The sequence below is a fragment of the Talpa europaea genome, assembly GCF_964194135.1.
Source record: "Talpa europaea genome assembly, chromosome: 12".
Taxonomy (NCBI): Eukaryota; Metazoa; Chordata; class Mammalia; order Eulipotyphla; family Talpidae; genus Talpa; species Talpa europaea.
Window position 1 is genome coordinate 9,126,198 of NC_140079.1, and position 22,486 is coordinate 9,148,683.

Consider the following 22,486-nt stretch of genomic DNA (forward strand, 5'->3'; position numbering starts at 1 on the left):
TAGGAAGAAAAGGACCCAGCAGCTCCCAGAGCCACAAGCACCTGGCTTTGCTGCTCTTTCTCCGGGAACGCAGGGCTAGCTTGGCCTGCACTAGGCCCCATCCCTTCTGGAGAGCCCTTGCCCTGCAGTTTGCCACAGATGAATATCAGCATGTCTCAAGTCTTCAGGAAGTATTAAGGGGGGGCGTCCCACAGCTTCAACATCTCAAGTGCTCGGAGGAGGGGAAGCCTTAGCAGCGGCCCTGTGCTCTGCCACTTCCTACTGCCCGACAGCTGGGAGGCGGCCCCCTTTCTGGGGTGGCACAGAAAGGCCAGAAAAAAGCTGGGCTTTAGGTCTCAGGGCACCTGGCTGAATACCCTGATGGACACCAGAACTAGGACGAGACCTCACTCCTGATGCTTCCTTTTCAACCACTGCGGCTGAGGCCCTGAGAGGCTGACTTGCCCTGGGTGGCCGCTTCTGATTCGAGGGATAGCAGAGGTGACACAGTCACCCACCCGCCCACATCTGTTGGCCTACAGGCGCGGGGGTGGGCGCGGGGAGGGGGGGTGGGGAGTGCGTAGGCCTTATCTACAAGATCTGCTGGGGTTTTCAACCACACTGACTGCTTGGAAACCCAACACTTCCTTTCTGCAGAGCTGAGTATTGGCTCAGCTGCGTCCAAGAATCAGAAGTCTCTGCTCCCTGAGCACAGGAGGGTACGAAAAAGTCCCTGCGAGGGGGCAGGTCATGTTCTGTTGAGGGGATCTGACAGGAGCAGAAGTGGCCAGTGGGGGAGGGGGCTATGCGGAGAAAATCTTCTGCCTGAACCCCCCATGTGTCAGGGGACCCCAAACCTAACAGTGTCACGTGTTTCGTGGAGGGCCACGGTCCCATGAGGCCTCCCTCCATGGAGACAAACATCAGGCAGCACCTACCTCTCTTGGGGAAAAACACCAACGTCTATGGGTTCCCTCCAGGGCTTCCTCCTGTGAAAAAAGAGCAAAGCAGGTTCCTGACCCCCGCCCCCCAACAGCCCGCCATTTCTGCAAGCACAAGTGTAGCCCAGGTCTGGGCTGCCTGGGCGACACATTCCCACCCTGGGGTGAATTGGACCCTGGACATTAACAGGCGACAAAGGAACAAAGACGCTACATGATCAAGGTTTGCTTTTTTTCTCCCTGTTTTGATTTTTTAAAACCTAAGTAAGCAGGTTCTGAGGAGACAATATGAGCAGCATCCCCTCTCCCAGGGACCAGAGGGTCACACAGGCTGCGACAGGTAGGAGGAGGTTAAGTGTCCGACATGTGCATGGCGTCGGCGAGGGTGCGGCGGAGGGAGGCGGAGCTGCCTGTCCTGGGCTGGGAGGGCGGCAGACAGGTGGCGGACAGGTCACCCGTCACACGGCGATGCGCGTGGGTGTGCTGGGCTGGTTCAACCGCAGGGTTTTACACAACCAGCCAGCGAAATCCACCTCTTCCACCTCAGACCGTTTGATGAAGGTGTGGTTCTGAAAGGCAAGAAAAGGCAGTGAGCAACAGGCCCTGGTGTCCGCGGGCTGGAGGAAGGGACGGGAAGGTTCCCGCCTCAGGAAGACACAATTAGGAGAGGGGAGAGGAACCAACTTCGGAGGGGAGGTGCAGGCCCAAGGCCCACAGGCCTGGGTGGGCTCCCAGAGGGGAGGGGAGGTTATCTGGGCTTCCCGGAGCCCAGGACCCACTCTTGGCAATGCAGACACTGGAAGCAACATGGGGGTGTCCTGGGCACTGTGGGCTGCTGAGCAGCATCCCCTGCCCACCCACTCAATACCAGGAACATGCCCAGTGTGAGCACCCCAGGGGGAAACATCTGATCTGCAACAGAACTCTGTGAAGACAAGACTCTTCTAGCCCAGCAGCCCCTGGTCACAACTCGGAGCTGAGCCCTTGAGCTGAGGGCCCTGAGGGTGGAGAACAGAACTTTGCCTGCTACTTTGTTTCAGGTCATTTAAGCAGCTACATATGACATCAAGCCTGCAGACCCCAAATGCTGCCTCTGAGGCAAGCTGGGGGCAGGGAGGCCATCCTTATCTTCCTAAAGGTCGGCACAGGCTTGGGGGAAGGACCAAGGGAGGGAGCAGGACTGTGGTGTGGGGCAACAAGAGCAGCTACAAGGCTAACCCCAAAGAGCAGATAATTTTACTTGAGCAGAGAGGTCTGGAAGGCTGCACAATGCTGACTTCAGGGTGGGGGTGGGAGTGGGGCCCTGACAGAGGATTTCAACATCAATGTGTTTCTCTGGTTCACATATTTATATATACAACATGTTTATATTTACAATGAACATGTATTTAACACCCATTACTGGAAAACCTGCTATGTCAGTCGCAGGAGTGTCTGGGCGTTTCTAAAAAGAATCAGAGAAAGGCAGACCCCTCCCCACACGGTGCTGCAGATGTGGGCTGTGGCACACTCAACCACCACAGGACATGAGGCTGCCACAGCTAATAGATAGGCGCGGGATTTGCTGAGGCGGCTGGGGGCTCCCTAGAGAAGGTGCGGGAGTGAAGACTTGCAGACGGGGAGAGTGATGGAGAGAGGAGCAGCTGCATGCTCTAGACAGAAGAGTGCCTTGCGCAAAGGTCTTAGGGCACAAAGTGGAGTATGGGGTGAGCAAGGGCACAAAGTGGAGTATGGGGTGAGCAAGGAATGGTTGAAGGCGGCTAGGTCTGGTCTTGCTGGGTCTGCTGGCCTTCACCCAGCAGGGTGTGGCCGGATTGTTCAAAATGCCATGCTCCAACCATTATAAGGTGGCCGCTTTCTGTCTGGACATCTGAGGAACACAGATACCAGGCTGTCCTGGGGCTGTCAGGGTCTCGGGTGACTGCCCTGGGTGATGGAGGGAGAGGTGGGGTGCTATTCACCGTGGATGTGGTCAGGGAAGCCCTGATGACTACCCCCCAGGAAGGTCAGTGGCGGCCTGGTTGTCTTCCCCCAACCCCTGCTGGGGAGGACAAGCTTCAGTGTCCACCTCGGTCTTCAAGAACACTGACGGTGTGGGTTTACAGGAGGCAATTACCACACTGAGCTCCTGACCTTTGGGGAGATCCCAACAAACCAGAGGCAGGAGTGACCCTTTAACCTTGGAGCCCATAACTGTTCCTGAGAAACCCTGACCCCCGATAGAGTAAGGAGGCCTGCCCTGGGGGGCCAAGACTTATGGGCCAGGTAGGGCTCACTGGGTTCTCCAGCCAGGGCCCCAGATCCCCAAGCCTTCTGCAGCATTAGAGCTGGCCAGCGCTTGCTCTGGGCAAGAAGGCCCTGGCTGGGTCTCTCCTCTTCATGGGCAGCAGCCAGCACCCCCATGACCCCAGAATCTGTTGGTGTCACTCACCATGAGCATCTTCAGATCCGCTCGCTCTGCTGGGTTCTTAATTAGGCTGAGGGGTTCCACCAGATGGGGAGGGGGTACAGAGGGTGGGGGAGACAAGACAGGACAGTCAGTGGGTGGTTTGGGACTTGTGTTTTCAGCTATGACCAGGCAGCCCGTGCTGACCCGGGCCTGTCATTTATTCCTTAAATTTTAATAATACAATTGATTTAACCTAATGTGTACAAAATCTACGGAATATAAAGAGTGTATTCCTGGACATGGCAACCCGCCCTGCTGTTGTCACTTTGTTGCCTGGTCCCCGCTGGGTGAGGGCATCCACACTTTCTAGATACCTCCACCAGCATAGGAGGGCTGAGGTCTGACAAAAGGACAGAGGCCCAGCAGCAACTGCTGCTAAATTTCTACTAAAATCCCAAGTTTGGAGGTCTGAATGTAAAAAGGGAAACTCTTCCTACAAAAAAGCAGAACTGTTTAAAGGCAGCTTCTTAGAGTCATCAGGGACTGAATGGTGGTTGTTCAAACACAAAGGAAGCCTCTTGTCCAGACAGGAAAATACTGGTAAGGGTGACTGGGTCCAAGCAGCACCTCGGCAATAGCGGCCCTGCAAAGGGCCTGTGGTACATTCACCCCTGGGGGTGAATATACGGGCTACGAAGTCCCGAGGCAGAGGCAGGGTTGGCAGTGTCCGCTTGTTCTGACATGCAGAGCAGCCCTGAAGGTAAGTGGGGGCAGCCCTGGGGCCCCTCCTAGTCCACAGCCTGCTGGTGGGTTACAGGGCTAGAGGGATGAGGGCACCTGGGGGCTGGCTGGCGGAAGGGAAGGCGGGGACCGGCTGGGGACAGCAGCCGAGCACTGTGACTCAGCAGCCTGCGAGGGATCTGGGTTCTCAAGTAAGGCCCAGGTGCTGCTGGCCACCCGGCATTCCTGACCAGGAAGGAGCGGCGCATCCAGCTGCCTGCTCCCGGAGGAAGGTGGAGCTGCTCACGGGCTGGCGCCTGGCCCGGCCTAGCCCGGGATGGAAGGGAGGCTGTGGCCTTACCATTTATTTACAAACTCCTGGAAGTCCTGGGTGAAAACGCCATTGGGCAGCTTGGGAGGAGGCTGTGGGAGAAAAAGCAAGGGTGGGGTCAGCGGATGTTTCCAGAACCATAGAGCAGAGACACCTCCCAGCCCCGAGCACCTGATGACGGCTTGATGCTTTTCAGGGTCTCTTAGACACACTTCAGGGTGCTGCTTTATCTACCTCCCAAGCCCTGGGGCCCAAGCTACCACTCTGAAGGGGGTGCTGGCAGTCTCCCTGGGATGCAGGGTGCACTGGGAGACAGATCCACTGCCCTCTTGACACCCAGCCTTGGGTCAAGCCCAGTTGCCTCATTACTCTGCCTTGACTTCAAAAGGCCACCTGGCTATGCTGAACATGCACTCTGGGGGCAGGTCCCAGCTCCGGGCCCTTGGGTCTTCTGGACTGTACAAGGGGCTCAATCGCACCACTGGTCACGGGGTGATAAGGGATCAGGTTGCCGGCCCTCTCAGCCGGTGTCTTCTCCTTCCCAAACAGGAGGGCGATGCCGCAACCTTCCCCGAGGAGGTGAGACTTTATGACTTCATCCATACCGACTCGGGATCCTCCAGGAAGAGACCCAAGCACTGGCTATTGGCCTCGGAGGGAAGAGACTGTGATGGGCATCCTGGGTTTTTCTTTATAAAAATAAGCTTCCCCAGGGTGGCAACTGTGCAGTGAGTGAGTTCAACAGAAGATAAGGCCAGTTCTACATCCCATAACCTCACCGGAAGGAACCGTCTAATTTTTCTGAAGTCCTGTCCTGCGAACTAAATCCAGTCTAGGTGAGGAATTCTCTTTGGCAACTATTCCAACAGGAATTATTTAATTCCACTGGTGGGAAGACAGGCCAAAGGGCCTTGGGGACGCACCTCATTCACAATATAGTCCAGCAGCTCGAAGATAGCCATAGCCGGCCGGCTGTCCATGCCGTGACCTGGGGAGAGACAGGACCTGGGTGAGGCGGCTGCCAGCCAGGGGCACCAAGATCTGCATGTGCAGAGCATGGTCAAGCACCCTCAGCCAGCACCCCCCTGAACCAGCGGGAGGCCCCCGGCCCAGCTGTCTAGCTACTGCACTCACATTCCTGGGAAACTAACTTGTCTCCTGAGCCATGGGTGAATTCAAAACACAAAACAAAAGAAAACACCAAATTGAACAGGAACATTTTTTGAGAAGTCACACATCTGGCACGGTGCTACTCCCAGGCTGTGCCAAAGTCACAACCCCCTTCTCTCTGGCACTGGGGCAGGATGTGGGGGGGCTGACCAAAAGCAAGGACAGTGGCGTGACCTTGCACGGAGCTGCCGGTGGTGACACCAGCAGGCCCCAAGTGCTGCTGAGAACGGGCGACTGGCTGGGGGTGGCTGACCCCTGTCCTACACCCAGCTGGCCAGGTCCCGGCTTGGCAACTGGACTTTCGCCTTATGTCCCCTGTCCCGAAATGGGCACCAGGCGGGGGGAGGTGCTGGCAGGCTGAGACGGCCTGGCACAGCCCAAGGCTCCTCCCCACAGGGAAGGGGCCGAAGCAGACGCCTGGGATGGCCATCTGGGAGTTGGGTTGGGAGGGGCTGAGCCAGGGCCCAGGACACAGCTAGGGAGGAGGGTTCTCCTTTGGAGGAAATCAAGACATACAGCACTCAGGATGCACACCAGGAAGGGGAGGCCCTAGGCATGTAAATACAGCAAAAACCACTGTCTGGTGGCTCCAGGTTCTACTGGCAGTGAATGCACACCCAAACGTGACGCGTCCACGCGCTGTAATTTCACTCAGGCACAAAAAAGGAGGGAAGCTCTGACACAGCCACAACATGGAAGGAACCTGAAAACATGCTCAGGGAGGGAAGCCAGGCACAAAAGGTCACACCGCTGTGACTCCATTGATGTGAAATGTCCAGGACAGGCACATCACAGAGTGGGTTCTTGGTGCCAGGGGCTGGGGGTGGGGGATGGGGAGCGACTGCTAATGGAGACAGGGTTTCCTTTCAGGGTGAGGAAACATTCTGGAATTAGATGGTGGTGTTAGCTGCGAATGCTTGTGAAGATAGTAAAATCCACCGAGTTGTGCACCTCAAGGCATTCGTAGAGTATATGAATCACATCTCAGTAAAATTGTCAAACCAGCCCACCAATCTGCCCGCCCCAGTCTACCGCCTGTTCCTTTGGGCTGTTGCTGAACAACACTCCTCCTGTCACTTAACTAAAAAATCCAAAAACCAGAGTCTGAAGCGCTGCTTCCTAGCTACACTACCTTGGTTGAGAGTGCCCCCCTTCACCAGCCCCCCAGGTGGCTGGTTGCTGTGTCAGCCTGTCTGATGCCAGACAGCCCATCCCCTCTAGGTGAGGCCCACAGTGCCAAGACTATCTGGGAGCCTAGCTGTCCCCTGGTCCCACAGCCTCAGTTCCCTCCTAGACCGCTGACCATGTGCCGGGCTGAATCCAGCACGTCACCCAGGGAAATTCTGAGTCAAAATATTTTCAATTTCAGGGCTCACCAAACACCAGAGTGCTAAGTGCAGAGTGGGCTGTGGGCACAGACACTGGCTGGGCAATCCTTTCCGCTTTTCTGTGGGTTTGGACATTTTCATGATAAAATGTTAGATAAATAGCAGCCAATGGCATGGCTAAGGAGTTAGTTTCTAGATCCCTCCAGCTGGCAGCAACAGGTGTGGCGGCCCTGGAGGGAACAGGTTTGGGGCCCTGTTTCCAACACTGCCCCTAGAGTTGTGGAACCATCCGAGGACTGCTGACAGCAGCCAGCACGGTCTGGACAGGCAGGTGGGGCTGAGAGGGGCCACAGGGGTGCAGCTGCCATCCCAGGCACAGCTTTCCCTGTGTAGGTTGCTGCCCATCCCAACTGGAAGTTCCCAACACAGGTCATACCGCTGATGGGGCGTCCAGGGGGCCTCGGCCGCGGCGAGACACTGTGAGGCTCTCCTTCCACCCCATCCACCACGGGCCGGCCAAATATGGCCTCCAGCTCCTTGGCGTCCGGTGGGGGGATGGGGTACCTTCCGATGGACAGCTCCACCAGGGACAGGCCCATGCTCCAGATGTCGGACTGCACTGAGTAGTGGGTGCCTTGCAACCGCTCCGGCTGTAGGGGAGATGGAGGGAGGCTGGAAGCTGGGAGCACTCACAGGGCTGGGGAGGTACCTAGCTATTCCCCTCTACAGCCCCATGAGGGTCCCACTGCCCCTAAAAAGGCCAACCCCACAGGAAAAAGGCACTTCCACTTCCCCTTCATAGCCACAGAGAAGGGGGGAGGAAAGGAGGGAGACAGAGAGAGAGACACCTCCTTTTCCAAGAGAATCCCAAGACTGACTTCCGAGAAACGGCTCCTGAGAGCAGATCGGTGGTTTTCAATCACCCAGACATTTCCTACAACACCCGAGGGTCAGTTTCTTGGCTCAGAAATGAACTGATTAATCTCCCCGAATGGATTTTTACCAGCAGGAGAGGAAGTAGGTGGGTGTTTCCAGAGAGGGAGATGGTGGGAATTAAATTTCAACAGGAAGGGAATATCTAGTGAAGACAAAGCTTGTGACAGGGAAAAGCATCCAGAAAGTGGGAAGAAGCCAACGGCACAGGGAGAGGAGGGAATGCAATGTCAGCGTGGACCTCAAAAGACTTACCGACATGTAGGACCGAGTTCCCACGAAGGAGTTGGCCATGGAGTCAATGAGCTGCCCACTGACCCCGAAATCGCAGAGCTTGATCTCCCCTCTGGAGTTGACGAGGATGTTGGACGGCTTCACGTCTGAGAGGGAGGTGGGCTGTGGGTGAGAGGCCGCTGCCCTGGCCCGCCAGCCCCCTGCATCCCACCCCGCAGATAGGTACCTCCCCAACCCGTGAGAGCCCCAGCTTCCAGCCTCCCACCACTCCTGGCTTTCTCACCTCGGTGCATGATCTGGTGCTTTTCTCGGAGGTAGGCCAAGCCTCGGAGGACCTGCGAAGAGCACAGGGGGGTCAGCAGAGCCCCACATGCTCAGGTTGAGCAGGGTGGGGCAAGTGAGAACGGGGAAGTGATGGCTATGACACCCCTCACTGTGGGTGCAGACATCCTGCCTCTCACACGCCACCTGCCCCAGAGGCAGCTACCACCACCTCTTCTGCCTGGACAAGGACTGAGGACCAGGGAGCTGACACAGGCTCCAGGCGGGGCTATGCAAGCACACCCCACATTGATAGGGTGAAGGGCTCAAGGGGCATTTCACCAGGTCAGAGAGGAACCAGTCAGGATGGCAGGTCTGGTGCGCTTGACACCCCTGCAGCGAGCCCCAGTGCCTCCTGCGACCCCCACTCCTGCGTGGCACAGGGAAGTACTGTGGCAAAGAGATAGGCCCTGAGAAGCAGCAGGCTTGGGTGAGACCCCCGACAGGCAGGTGCAACCCCAGTAAGCAATGCTTGGTCGAGCTGTTGCCTGGAAATGCACGCACCACAGCCCTGGCTCCACCAGAGCCCTCAGCCGCTACGCCAGAGCTGCTGCCTCACTGCACCAAGGCGGAGCGGGTGGACAGAACCTCAGGGGCCAAGAGGGACCTAACATCTCCACTGACCCTTGGGGAACCGGAGGTCTCCGAGGGTTTCCCCTTACTCAAAGGTCTGTTGTGGGTGGAGACTGGCTCTATCAACTGTCCCTTCTTGGGGCCTGCCCTACACCCACCCCTGGCTTCCAGGGACTCTCAACTGCTGGCTGCGTGGAGGGGCAGAGGGAGAAGAGATGGCTGCAGAGCATAGCTAAGGGCATCTCATGTACCCAGCACTTCGGGGGCCTGCACACTCACCGCAATGCTGACTTTGCCCAAAATCTCTTCGGGAATTCTCTTGGCTTCTTTCAACACTTGGTCCAGAGAACCTCCATCCTAGGAAGAGAGAAAGACAGTTGCTCTGAGCAGTGGGTCAGGTGGGGCTGCCGAGCGACAGGTACAAAGTCGAAGCCTTTCCCTGTTTCCCGGTGAGTCAGCGCATAGCCTCCTCCACAGGAAGCAGAGGCCAGACTACCACTAAATGCAAGCATTCCCCGCCCTGCTGCCTTCAGGGCCTCAGGACCACGCAGCTAGTGAGGAAGTAGAAAGGAACCTGCCCAGGGTGCCAGCATTCTCCCCAGATGCCCATACTTCCCGGAACTGGGGCCCATCCCTCTGCAGAAGGCATGACTCAGCCTTCCTGAGGTTGCCATGGCAACAGCGGGTTGAGGCCAGCCTTACAGCCTGAGCAACTAGAGTGCACCAGCTAGACCTGCCAGCTACAGTCCCAAGTGGAACAGCAGCGATGCCTGGAAATGCCTAGCCCAGGGGGCAGGGAGCCAAGCCAACTGTCCACTCTATTGCTTCCTTGCCCAAGCCCTCAGCTCAGCCCCCATGCCTCCCAGAAGGGATGTGCTGCCCAAGGGGTGCAGTGAAGACTTCAGGGCTGCCGAGGTACCTCTGCCCTTCCCCTTAGGTCTTGTGAGTGCTTGCCACAGTACACAGAAGCCTTGACACAGGTTATCTCGGTTGATCCCCCCAATCCACCTTGGGTGTGGCCCCAAATCTACCTGATGAATAAGGAACCAGTGTCTTGCTCAAGGTTGCCTAACAGCAAACCTGGAGACCAAAACCCAGGGTGTGGCCAGATCAGCCCAAGGTGCCTCCTCAGAGGTGGGGCCCAGTGGAGAACACACCTGCTGGGCACCCCAGGATGCTAGGTGGGCTCCTGGCCTGTCACAGTCTCCTCCATATGCCACACAGAGAGGCATCCAGAGCCAGCCTCAGGGTGAAAAAGTGGGGCCAGAACCGTGTGACCCACAAGAGGGACTTTCCTGAAGGGTATTCCTCCAGGACGCCCACAGGCACTGGGGCAGGGGCCCTGGAAGAAGCTCCGGTGTCTCAGGGAGGCTCCTGCCACTCCTGCCCCAACCATGTGCGGCGAGACAGTCCCTGGGTGAGGAGTTCTAGAAAGCCCAACGCACTTTAGAGCTTCAGGCACCATGGGTGACTAACAAGCAGCTGTGGGATAGGACAAGGGACTTGTGCGTGCAGAGGGTAGGTGTGGTGGGGATGTTCCGGGCATCCTGGCGAGCCTGCTCTGGCCGGAGGGCCCACCCAGCCCTACTCTGTGTACAGGCAGGATGGGAATACCCTTTTTCTCAGTTTTTGATTTATCAATCAACCTTAGAAGAATTTTTTTTAAAACTACAACCCTGGCTCCCTGACACCTGCTCCTTTTATTATTAGCTTCTGGCCCTTTAGATTCATTCGCTTGAAGGCGCACTTCCTGGGAGAACACGTTGGTGGGCCGGTACCAGGCCAGGATGCCAGGGATCTATGACGCAGACAGCACCCCAACATCAGCCAGGTTGTTTTCTGTGGGGGGGCGGCCCTTCAGGGCACTGTGAGCCCTCCACTAGCATCTCACTGGTCTTGACAACCACAAATGTCCCTAGACATTGCCTGGAGTCCCCTGGGGAAAGCAGAATCACCCCCGGTTGAGAACCCCAGGTCCGTAGCTAAAAAGACTTAAGTCTGGCAGGATAAGTGGTTTGCTCAAGTCACATGGACAGGATGTGGGGCAAGAGATATCAGTACTAGGTCTTTTTGACCCCAAATCTCACTCTGTGCGTGACCATACACTTTCATTTTGTATGTGTGCGTATTCTAAATGTTCCTAAAATGGTATCTTTCTTTGAGTAGGTAGTACACGAATACATTTTCTATATAAAAAGTCAAACACAGATAAATAGCATTCAGATTCCCCAGCAATTCCACTTTCCTCCTCCAAAAAGTAACATATTCTTCCAGATCCTTCTGTGCATTTACATACACATCCATATGCATGGGGGGACACAGAGTTTTAAATACACGTATAAGTGGGCTCATGTTATGCCTGTTTTCCACCTTGGGGAATTTCTCATTTAGCACATACATGCCAATTTCCTTCCACCATGACAGAGCAACCAGCTCTCATTCTTCAATCACTCTTGCTGACAGGCGCCTCTGAGTTTTGTTATTATAGAACAAGGAAGAAGTGTGTTCTTCTGTAGACCTGACTAGAGCCAAGAAATACCCCGAGGTGCCTCTGGGTGGTCAGTAAGCTGCTCCCTGGTCACTTCAGCGCTAAGACACTCACTGTCTCCTAGGCCCGGGACAAGTCTTCCCCATCAGACTGGGAAACCAGTGGCCCCAATGTTGTTGAGCCCCAGATGCAAATGCACAGTGGCCAGGAGAGGCCGGCCTCTGTGCTGACTCGGGGCTGACTGTTATTCATTTGAGGTTTTTTTGCAAGCTGGCAATGGAAGCACTGGATGGGAAACCAGGGCCAATCTGCACACAAACTGGAATATTGGTGAACACTCACCCCTTGACCAGGGAGGGAACAGTTGCACAGAGTGGGGGACGTTCACAATTGGTGGTCCAATTGTGGAGCACGAGAAATGAAGATCACCGACATTCCCTCAGCGCTCCGTGAGTGCCTGGCTCGGCTCAGCTCCCTTCATCTCCCCCTGGGGAGACAGCCAGCCCTTGGCTTTGGCTGGACAGAGGAGCATGAAGGTGAAGCACTCATCCAAAAACCATGGATAGAGGGGAATGGTGCAGCTGAAGTCTGACTCCATCTCAACCACCACGCTCACTGCCCTCAGCAGCAGCACACAATGAGTAAGTGAACCAAGCACAATGTCCAGCAAATGTGGAAAACCCACGTGCATCCATGGGTGTTATCTGGGTGGCTGGGCCATCGCAGCCCCCTTCCCTGCCACTTTAGCGTGGCTGTGTTCTCCTCACTGCTGTCCTCACCCAGGCTGCCCACAAGTGAAGACTCCATTTTGTGGATCATCACCTCCACCCGTAGAAAGCAGGGGAGCCTAAATACTTGTCTCTTCACTTGTGTCTTACGTACGCACATCACCGCCCTTGTGCGCTTGTAAGGGCGAACCAAAAAATCCAATAGGAATTTTTGAATGATGAATGCAATAAAAAAACCCCGCTGGCCCCTAGCCCTGGCATCCTGGCGGTTCAGTCTGTGCTGCAAACTGTTGCTTTAAATTCACCAGGAAGGGAAGGGTGAGGGGGACCCCTGGGTTGTGACACTCCCTTTTCTGCAAGAAAAAGAGGTACCTTCAAACTCCCACGATGTTACACAAGAACATGTAGGGGTGGGAGCACCAGGGAGCAGGCGGAGGGAGAAGGGAGTCACATATGGCAGAGGCTCTCCTCAAACCACAAAGTGACTTCATGTCCTTCTCTCCCCTTCGATCCTGTCTATGCAGCGAGCTTGCAGGCACGCACTAGACGCAAACTCGCTCCGCCAGATGAGGAAAGGGCTGGTACTGGGCACTGCCTGGCGGATCACACAGCTGGGCGGGGTGCGGGCAGGAGGGTGGGAGCACCTTCTGGAGAGCACATCGCTGGGGGTTGTTTCGCCACCTCTGCCACACTGCCCGCTCACAATGCATTCCCCGCAATACGCTTGCTCAAATCCATTTCCTGCCTTTGTAACAGCACCGTCAAGGGGACAGTGCAGAGGGTCCCAGGCCTCAGTTCTAACCACTTCTGCATTTGTTAAACTCAATCCCACCCATTTCTGAGCTGCACAACCAGAGTTCCTTAACAGAGGGCACATCAGAGCCCCAGAGGTTTAGGGAAAGAAGGGTGCCCCGTCTCTACACCAGTGCTTAACCCAACAGCACTGAGCTGAGTGCAGACAGGATCCTGCCTTGTAAACAGCTTCCCCAGACTGTCACACTCTCTTCATAGGGTGCTTTGGAAATGTCAATCAATTTCGAGTCACTGTACCCAGGATGCAGCAGCCCCACTCACACGGAACGCTTGCCCACAGCAGGGACACGCAGCAGAACTGTCTGCAGTGGGAACAGCCTCAGTGTCCACCAACAAGCGTGTTTAATAAATTACTTTCTGACACGTGCGGACACCACGAGACTAGAAAGCGGGGGGAAGGATGGAGCTACCTGTCTGCTAATGGGGATTGGTTTCCTCCAAATAGCATATGAATAAGCAAAATTGGGGCAAAGGTGTGTGGTGTCGAAGAAACAGGAATCTATGCTTGCACCAGCATCAACTAGCTCCAAAGGGTCTGCTAGGATCTGAGGAGAGGAGGCTTGAGGGTCACAGGCAGGGAGACCTCCTTGTCGCCGACCACTTTTGTCCTAGGTGACTTACTTGTCCTGTTGTATGTGCCTGGAGGCAGACCCAGCATTTTGGGGGGTACCTGCTGAACCCTGGGCTCTGGGTGCACCCATAGGGCCCCACATGCTCACCATGTGCTCCATGCAGATGCTGATCTCGCCGTCACTGTAGAAGGCCCCATAGAAGCCCACTATGTACGGAGAGTTGCACTCGTGCAGCACCTGCAGCTCTCGGATGATCTGGTTCCGTATGGCCGGCTTGATCTCCAAGTGGATCAGCTGCAAGGCAAGGGAAGCGGTTCAGGGTCAGGCCAAGACGGCACCAGGGAGTGGGGAGCTTCGGCACTTGGCCCTCAAGACATTCATGGCCAGCAATATGCTCTGAGGGATCGATACCCAAAAGAACAGAAAGCACACATATCCACGCACACCCCTCACACGCGTTCATAGCAACGTGAGCCACGACAGTCAAATGGTAGAAGCAACCTAGTGTCTCCCCTCTGATGAACAGATACAGACGTGCCCACCCACACACTGCAGAGGGGGGCAGCTCTGACACTCGCTATCATGTGGAAGGAACCTTGAAACCATGACGCTCAGGGAGAAGCCAGACACACAGGGCCACACGGTGTGTGATTCCAGTGACGTGAAATATCCAGAACAGGCACAGCCACAGACAGAGAGTGCGTTCATGATCGTCAGGGCTTGGGAGAGGAGAAAGGGGCGAGGGGGTGAGGGGGGGGTGACTGCTGAGGGGGTGGGTATATTTTGGGGATGAAAAAGTGTCCCAGAACTGATGGTGGTGATAGAAGCACAATGTGAATATACGAAAAACCTCTGAATTATATATGCTAAAAGGGGAAAACTATGATATGTGAATTACATCTCAAAAAAAGCTCTTTAAAAAAAAAAATCAACAAACATTTTTCTTGTAAACTTGGTAAACTCTGTTAAGAGTTTCCTTCCCACCAGATCACACAAAGGACCAGTCTTTCTCAGGCCCCACATCAGGGGGTGCTGTTCTCTGCCCCTCCATCAGTCAGAGGGGGCTTCGCTGGAGCCCCTTCCCACTTCCAGACTAGAGACAACACAGAGAGCCTCAGTGACACCCTAAGATCCTAGCTCCCCTCCCACTTAAGTCTGCAGAGACAACTGTCACTGAATTTGTAACATTTTGTTTTTTTTTTTTTTTAATTTTTTTTTTTATAGAGGCATGTTTATTTATTTATTTGTTTGTTTGTTTGTTTTGTTTATACATGCACTGGGTACAGTCAGAAGCACGGGAGGGTGAGAGAATTCACCAGAGCCAGAGCGGAGAACAGAGCAGGCAGAAGGACCGAAGTACACTGCTGAGGGGAGCAGCGGGTGGCAGGAGAGGTCTGCGCACCATGTGGGACCCTCCTCCGGTGGCCGGGGAGCAGCTGGGGATCGAACCGGTGCCGCTGAGGCTGCGGGCAGCTTCGCAACCCAGCGCTCAACCGCTGCGCCACCAGGGAGGCCCGAATTTGTAACATTTTGAAAGGAGAAAGCAAAGGACTGTCTGGAGATGTAAAAAAGACACTGATAAAATGTCAAGAGCAACTCCCACTTTCAAACCCCAGTAAACCCAAAAACACTGCTGGGAAGGAAGGGCTGAGGGGCTGTGGGCCAGATTCAGGGCACTTAAGTACTTAACATGATGCGAGGCCTTCTAGATTGACAAGGAGCCACCACGGAAGGTATGAGGAGAAAAGGCAGGAAAGAGGAGCAGTGGGGGGATATTTTTCCAGCACTCACTGCAATTCACCCTAACAACGCCACAGGGGTTGGGGGGGGTGAAAGCCCCCATTTCTCTGATAGGTAGGTTTAGGATCGGCGATATAAAATCTCATTCCCAGCATGTCATGGCTGGTGAGTGCTCAAGCCAGGACGGGGCCAGGGCCCCAGGAATGCCAAAAGCCACGCTCTTTCCGTGCCATCACCTCCAGGGTTCGCAAACACTGATAGCTAATGAGATAAGAATGTGCTAGGAGTTCAGACCAAACACCAAGCTGTCTAGGCGGTTAAGGCACTGGATGCTGCAGGATGGGGATATTGAGTCAGGAACAGGGGTGAGGGGTACAAGTTAAGCTATGAGGAAAATGGACTCTGGTGGCAAAGCCCCGATCTCTTCCACTGCGGCAGGGTCAACTGTGAAGGGCAGATCCAAGGACGGTTCAAATCCACTTCAGACAAGACCAGATCCAACTCAGTTTCCTTGGCTTGAAAGATGAAACTGTTTTTTGATTTGAGAACACATCCAGGAGTCAGCACCAGCTCTGACACGCAGCCACTTGGAAGATGGCGGCTGGCATTGGCCAATGTGGCCTTGGGCAGGTCACACAACTGCTAGTCTAAAAAACCAGCAAGTGCTGAGGAACACAAACACCATGACATTCCTTAGCTGTGGGTACTAGGGAGTTAAGGGAGCTCCCCACCTATAACAAGCACACTAAATTCCTTGAGGATTTTTCCTTGCAAGTTGTGCAGTTGTGTTCTTAGGGTCTCTTGGAAGGCTGCAGGAGTCAGAATGTTCTGCTTGGTCGGGAAAACATTTACAAAAAAGTGTGACTGTAAAGACTGAGACCGGTTTTCTCAGGTCTTACAGAACTGGTCTAGTTGCTTTCCAGGCATGTCATACTGGTTCCCGGCAAGTCCTACTGGTTAGGATAATCCTTTGCCAATCAAAGGAACTGGAGGGATGCTGGCAACAAAGGATGCTGTACACAGTGGGGCTGTATAGCCCTTCCAGCGGCTCCACCCAGTCCTCAACCCCACACCTGCAGAAGCTGCACTGGCGATCTGATAAGCTTACACACTCAGGTATGTGTGGAATTCATACCTGGCTTCCTGGGGATTCAGAATTCCACCAAGGGTGGTGGAGGAAGGACTGAGGTCACACTGTCACATCAATATTCCCAGCTGCGCCCTCAGCTTAATAAAGGCAAACAGGCCTCTGGGGCGACCTGCACTCCAGGTAGATGAAAAGAAACCCTCGAATCCCCCACCCCCAAAGACAAGCTCTTGGGTCATCAGGGAGCTACCGCCAGAACAGCAGGGCAAGCCAGGCACGCGGGCTCTCGCCCTGCGCTGGGCATGCAGCTGCACAAGGCACAGACAAGCTTAAAATCTAAGGGAACAGAATCTGAGGTCTTTACCTCTAGTATTTTGGATTTTTTTTTTTCCTTTTACTTCTTTTGAAAAAATTATACACGCAGGGGAAATTGTAAAAACAGCAGAGTCCCTGGCACTCTTCACCCAGTGACAACTATGACTTCGAGGACTGTATCAAATCCAGAAATGGCTGTGGGGACATGTGCAATAGATCACAGGACTGATCTGGCCCCCGGTTTGAAATCCCTAAGTCTCACTTGCTGGGCTTTCACAAAGCCACAGAGAAACTCCCGGTTTAATCTGTGCCTTTCAGCCAGAGGTCTGCTGTATGCCCAGTAGGCACCAGATTCCTGCTTATACAGGGCATCAGAGACCACCCAGATGACGGCTCAGCAGGCCCAGAGACTTCAGTCCTTGACACACTGTGACCAGCGCTCTGTTTTCCAGGCCCCTCCCCCTGGGCCAACCATCTGAACGGTGTGTCTGCTTTTTTTTCCAGGTGCTTTGGGCAATGGCAGACCAGAGATTTCCAGGGCTGCTCTGGTTTTGAAAACACTGCCTGCGGTAAGGGGACAGAAATAGAAAGCATGTGGCTGTAGGTTTCATGAGGGAGGTGGTGCTCCAGAGGCAGGAGAAGAAGCTGCAGCACTAAATCCCAAGGGAGACCAAGCACAGTGTTCCCAGGAAAGGTGGGATCTTCCAGTGACACTGGGCCCCCCACACAGATCCACCCGAGCGTTGGGGGGTAGGAGGGGTGTATGTGTGTGCCAGATTTCCAAGAATACAATTTGAGAATGACAAGATGATGGATTTCCAGAAAGAAGTGACTTTCTAGGTCTACGAGGACACGCTCACATAAGCCGAGCACCCTGTCCACACAACATGCCCCATTATGTGTTTAGGGGTCACCACCTGACAGTCACATCCTTTCCTTCTCGACCCCGGGCAACTCCCAGGGATTGTCCCCGAACACTTACAGGGAGGTTGCATGATGGCACAGGAGCCCAGAAAAGGGAGGCTTGGGACCTCTCAGTGCCAGGGTTTACACCAGAGGGTGGGATGATGGCTGATTTTGTGTGTCCACTTGGCTAGGCCATGTTCTGGCCAAACACTAGATGCTGCCGTAAGTTTTATCTTGCATGTGATTTAACACGGAATTCACAAAGCACATTATATAAGTGGGTGGGCCCCGTCTAATCAGCTGAAGATCTTAAGAGTAAAGTCGGAGGTCCCTGAAGAGGAAATTCTGCCTACAGACGGCCCGTGAACTCCGGGTCTTCCCGGAGTTCTTCCCTGGGTCTCTATCCTGCTGGCCTGTCTTGCAGATTTTGGACTTGCCCATTCCCATAATTTTGAGTCAGGATCTTAAACTGTCTTCCTGGCCACAGCACTGGTTCTATGGAGAACCCCCAATACTACAGAGTTTTCTGGGGAATTCTCATACAGGTTGTTCGGTTACCCTACTGCCTAAAGAGCCCCTCTCAATGTGACCATCTCAGGCAGCAGCAGAGCCCCCGACTCAGGTCTGCAGACCTTCTCCTGGTTATGAGGGTGAGAGGACTTGATTATCCACTTCTCTTCCCAAAAACTCTACCTGCTGCTTCCTCAAGCTGGTCCATGTCAGTCCAGGAAGTTTCCGGGAATCTGAATTTAAGATGTTGCCAAAAGCAGAAGTAAGTAATCAAAGGGAAGAACGGCATGAGGCAAGCCAGCATTGCCACACCCGAGGAAGCCTGCTATTTCTCAGGACCAGAACCCACCGCTGGGGGTAAGAGGGGGAGAGGGCCTCAGAGGCAATCAGAGGCAGAGGCCTGCACCTGTCAAACCTCTCCCCACGTGCATGGGCCCTGCCATCAGCACTGGCCTGCTGCTGGCTACCTCTCACCTTTCTTGCCATGATAAGGCCCGAAGGTCTGTGCTGGACCTTGGTGACCACTCCGCCATTCCCGGCTCCCAGCTCCGAGATCCTTTCAAAGTCATCATCCTTGAGCTCTCCGACCTTGGCCTTCTGGGTGAGGAAGGCTTCCAGTCGCTTCTTCTGCTGTTCGTCAAGCTCTAGCTCCTCTAGCTTCTTCTGGAGGTCCACCAAGTTTGCTCTGCAGAGACCCCAAAGGCCAGGATTAGTGAAGGATATATGAACTACTGGGAGATGACATGACTCGACCCAAGCCGAGCTGACTGCGAGGCCACTGTGAGGATGCAGACATGACTCAGAACTGATTCTCATGCTCCAGGGTCTACAGTCTGTCAGGAAAGACAACCACCCACTAATACACACTGGCCAGAACGAAGATCAGCACCCCGACGGAAGGACCTGGATGCAGCCGCGGCAGGCCCGCTCTACTTCAGTGCCAGAGCTTCCTGACAAAGGGCCTCTAGCTACGCTGGAAGGAGTCAGGGAATTGAGGAGACAAGACCTGGGGTCGGGCAAGCGAAGGGCCGGGCCAGGATGCTGGTCTTTCACGAGGACAGAGGAGCAAACTCATTGAGTGGCCTCAGAGCAGAGAACTCAGACTAGTGGGCGGAAGATAGAAGTTGCAGCATAAGTGCCTTTAATTTACATGAATTACACAGAGGCACTTGAAGGGGACAGGAGAGAGGCATAATTTAAATCCAATTCCAGGGCATTTTGCTCAACCAGCACACTCTTATTACACCCTGAATATGACTGTAAACAGTAGCATTTATGTGGACACACATTCCTGAAGCCAGTTATTAAAAAACCAACTGTGTATACCGTATTTTATTGGGTGACTCAGGACATTTTCAAAAGAAATTCTGACAACAAGTTATTTTCACTAATACTCTGACGTTGAACCACATCTTGGAGAATAAAGTAGTTCTCTGTAACAGCAGGGAAACTTCAGCCCAGCGTACGCAAGAACCCCCCCCCCCAGAGCTTTCCAAAAGAAACAGAATGGAAGCCACATATGCAATAAAAGCTCCCAGTAGCCTCATTAAAAAAGTGTAATAGATGAAATTAATTATAATAATGCATTTGATTTAGCTCATCACAAATATTATAATTTTCAATTACAATCAATATAAGCAAGCTAATAAATACTTGTTTTACTGTTTTCATGTGAAGTCTCTGATGTGTGGGATGTGCGTTACCTGCCAGACCCCCTGACCCGGGACAAACCCTGCTTGCAGTACTGGCTGTAGCCAAGTGCTAGTGCACCAGACAGGAGGTGAGGCTGTCAGAGAGCCTCTAAAGAGTGGGCCATCCCGGGCAGTCTGCAGCCACTAATTCCTGAGAGTGGCTACACCAAGGATGAGTGCCCAGCTGGGGGTGACTTTCTTGAGGGAATTCAAGCAAAAGGTCAAAGGGGAAACAGGAGTTCTCTCTGGTCCCTACCCATGCTGAAGTCTGCCCACGACTCTCCTGTAACTCAGAGGTGGGAGCAGCGGGGCAGGCAGGGCAGAGGATGGCGCTGGCTGGTATCTGCTACTGCAAAGAGGGCCCTGAAAGGCAGTAGGCTAGGTGCCACTTCCTGGGCATGGACAGCCTCACCAATACCATCTCACCATCTTGTTTTGTTCTTCTGGTCCGCCTGGAGGGCAGGCGTCTCATAGTTCCAGCCCACAACAGGCTCCCACAGGTCACAACACAAGGAAGTGGCAGTGCCTGGGAGCAAACATGTGTCCCTCCTGATGGCAAAGCTGGTGCTTGTGGCCTCTGCTTGAAGTAGTAGTGTCTTTCTCCCTGAGCCAGGACCAGGCCTAGAAGGAGCTCACTGAATGCCCCTTGAGGGAAGACCAGGATGGAGAAGCAAGAGGACATGACAGATGGCAGGAGAAAGGATGAACACGTAGGACCGGACTCCCGTGTGAGGCGAGGCACCTACAGTACATTGTGGAGGGAGCTCATTAATGCATTTTCAATTTAATGGCAACTATCTGTGGTTAGAAAACAACCCTAGAATTTCAATGGCTGGCTTCCTATGCGGGAATTCTTGAAGGGCTGGAAATCAGAAACCACAGAAGTAAAAGGAGAGAAGGTAGAAAGGGGCTCTCTGGAGAGAATACGGATGAATTTCTGAAAATAAGAGACACATCCCCCTGCTGTGCTGTGCCCTCAGAGACAAAGAGATCAACACTCACGCATGCATGAGACTCATCCCCTTTTGGTCCCAGAGTGCCCACCACTAGGTTCCCATGGGGTCAAAGGGAGCTTGGCCAGGGGCCTCAGGACCCTCCTGCCGTGCTTAGACATGGAGAGCATTAGTGGGAGGCCACAAAGAATATTCTGGGACCAAGTGGTCACCCTGGCTTAAGCTCACAAGACATGATCCACCCATGACAACCCCACCAACCCAGAAACACCTTTCTCTGTCCCCTTTGACCCAAATTCTCTTCCCCAAGGGCCTCCAACTGCCTGCACTTCTCCAGCCCCTTGAGGCCTCGCTGATCCCTTCAACTGAGAATCTGTTCCTCCACTTTGAGGAGTTCCAGCAGGCCCTCCCAGCTCTCCTTCACTGCTCCCCTTGCTCCCCATACCCCACCTCTCCAAGTCACACCTTGCTTCCTCAGTCTCTTTGCCTCCTCAACAATCTCCCCAGCTTTGGTGGGAGATTGTCCACCCTCATCCCCACTATCAGGACTTCTCATCATGTCCTTAATTTCTAGGTCCCCTTCCTTCCAATCCCCAGAGACCACCCACGCTGACCCCCTCCTCCTCATCTCTCAGGAATGCACAGGTCACCCCATCCCTACCCCCAGGAACCTACCACAAATCCTCTCTGCCTGCCTCACCTCTCAGGTACCCTTCTCCTCACCTGCACTCTGCCTTCACTGCTCAGGGCCTTCCCGAGGGACTCCCTCTCTCCAATCTTACTACTCAAGGAATCATCAGTGGTTCATTCCCTGCAGGATCCCCCCTCAACCCACCTTCTCCTCTCAGGAACCCCATTTATCCAGTTCCCGGCATGCGAGAAGCAAGCACCGCCTCCCTCCACCCAACTACTCAGGGAACCCCCCTCCCCTTTCTCCATGCCACTACCAGGAGCCCCGTCATGACCCTCATTTACTACTTGGAAGCCCCACAACCCATCTTCTTCCTTTCACCTCAATTCACCACCCAGGGACAACCCCCTGTCTACTTCAGGCCCTCTCCTTCCCGCTTCTCCTCTCGGGGACCCACTCCCCCCACCTCCCTACTCAGGGGCCCCCACCTGTCCTCTCCTCTCGGCGATCCCATCCCCACCGCTCCCCAGAGGCTCCCCCTCCCCTTTCCCTCCGTCCAGGAAGCCCTCCCTCCCTCGGTCTTAGGGATCCGTCTCATCTCTTCTCCCCAGAAGTACCTCCACCCCATCCTCCCCGATCGGGGACCCTCTCCCCGCCCCCACCCCTGACCACTCTGGGACACCCCTCACCCCCTCCTCTCCGGTCAGGTGCCCCTCTCTCCACCTCAGCACTCAGGGTCACCACTCCCCCAAGCGCGCTCCTCGGGGACTCCCCCCGCGCCGTCTCCGGGACGGCCCCCGGCCGGTGCACACCCGGCCCGGCCCACTTACTCGGAAGCGCCGTCGCTGGTGGGGGACGGGCCCTCGGCGATGGCGGGGTTGATGGTGAGCGCCGGCAGCACCGGCTTCCTCCGGGCCAGCATCGGGGCTCCGCGGGCCGGCGGCGGCGGCGCCTCTAGCCGGGGCCCATAGGGGGCGGGCCGGGAGCGGGCAGCGGCGAAGTGAGCCCGGGGCTGCGATCGCGGCCTAGCCGGCGCCGGGTCGGCGAGCCAGGCGGCGCCGCGGACCGGGACGGAGGGGCGCCGGGGCTAAGCCGAAGAGCAGCCGCTGCCGCCGCCGCCCGACCGAGGCTGA

The 22,486-nt window shown here is 54.9% G+C and overlaps 1 protein-coding gene across 1 annotated transcript; it reads right to left on the reverse strand.

Annotated features, from left to right (window-relative positions):
• Positions 1-1,149: 1,149 nt before the first annotated feature.
• Positions 1,150-22,275, reverse strand: MAP2K2 (mitogen-activated protein kinase kinase 2; the record flags this gene model as incomplete). The annotated part of the gene is made up of 11 exons (XM_084249049.1): positions 1,150-1,489; positions 3,352-3,397; positions 4,391-4,452; positions 5,284-5,348; positions 7,295-7,508; positions 8,047-8,171; positions 8,309-8,360; positions 9,199-9,276; positions 13,668-13,814; positions 18,553-18,763; positions 22,184-22,275. The coding sequence occupies 11 exons, from the start codon at positions 22,273-22,275 to the stop codon at positions 1,379-1,381; spliced, it is 1,203 nt and encodes a 400-aa protein (XP_084105175.1). The 3' UTR covers positions 1,150-1,378.
• Between the last annotated feature and the right edge of the window lie 211 nt (positions 22,276-22,486).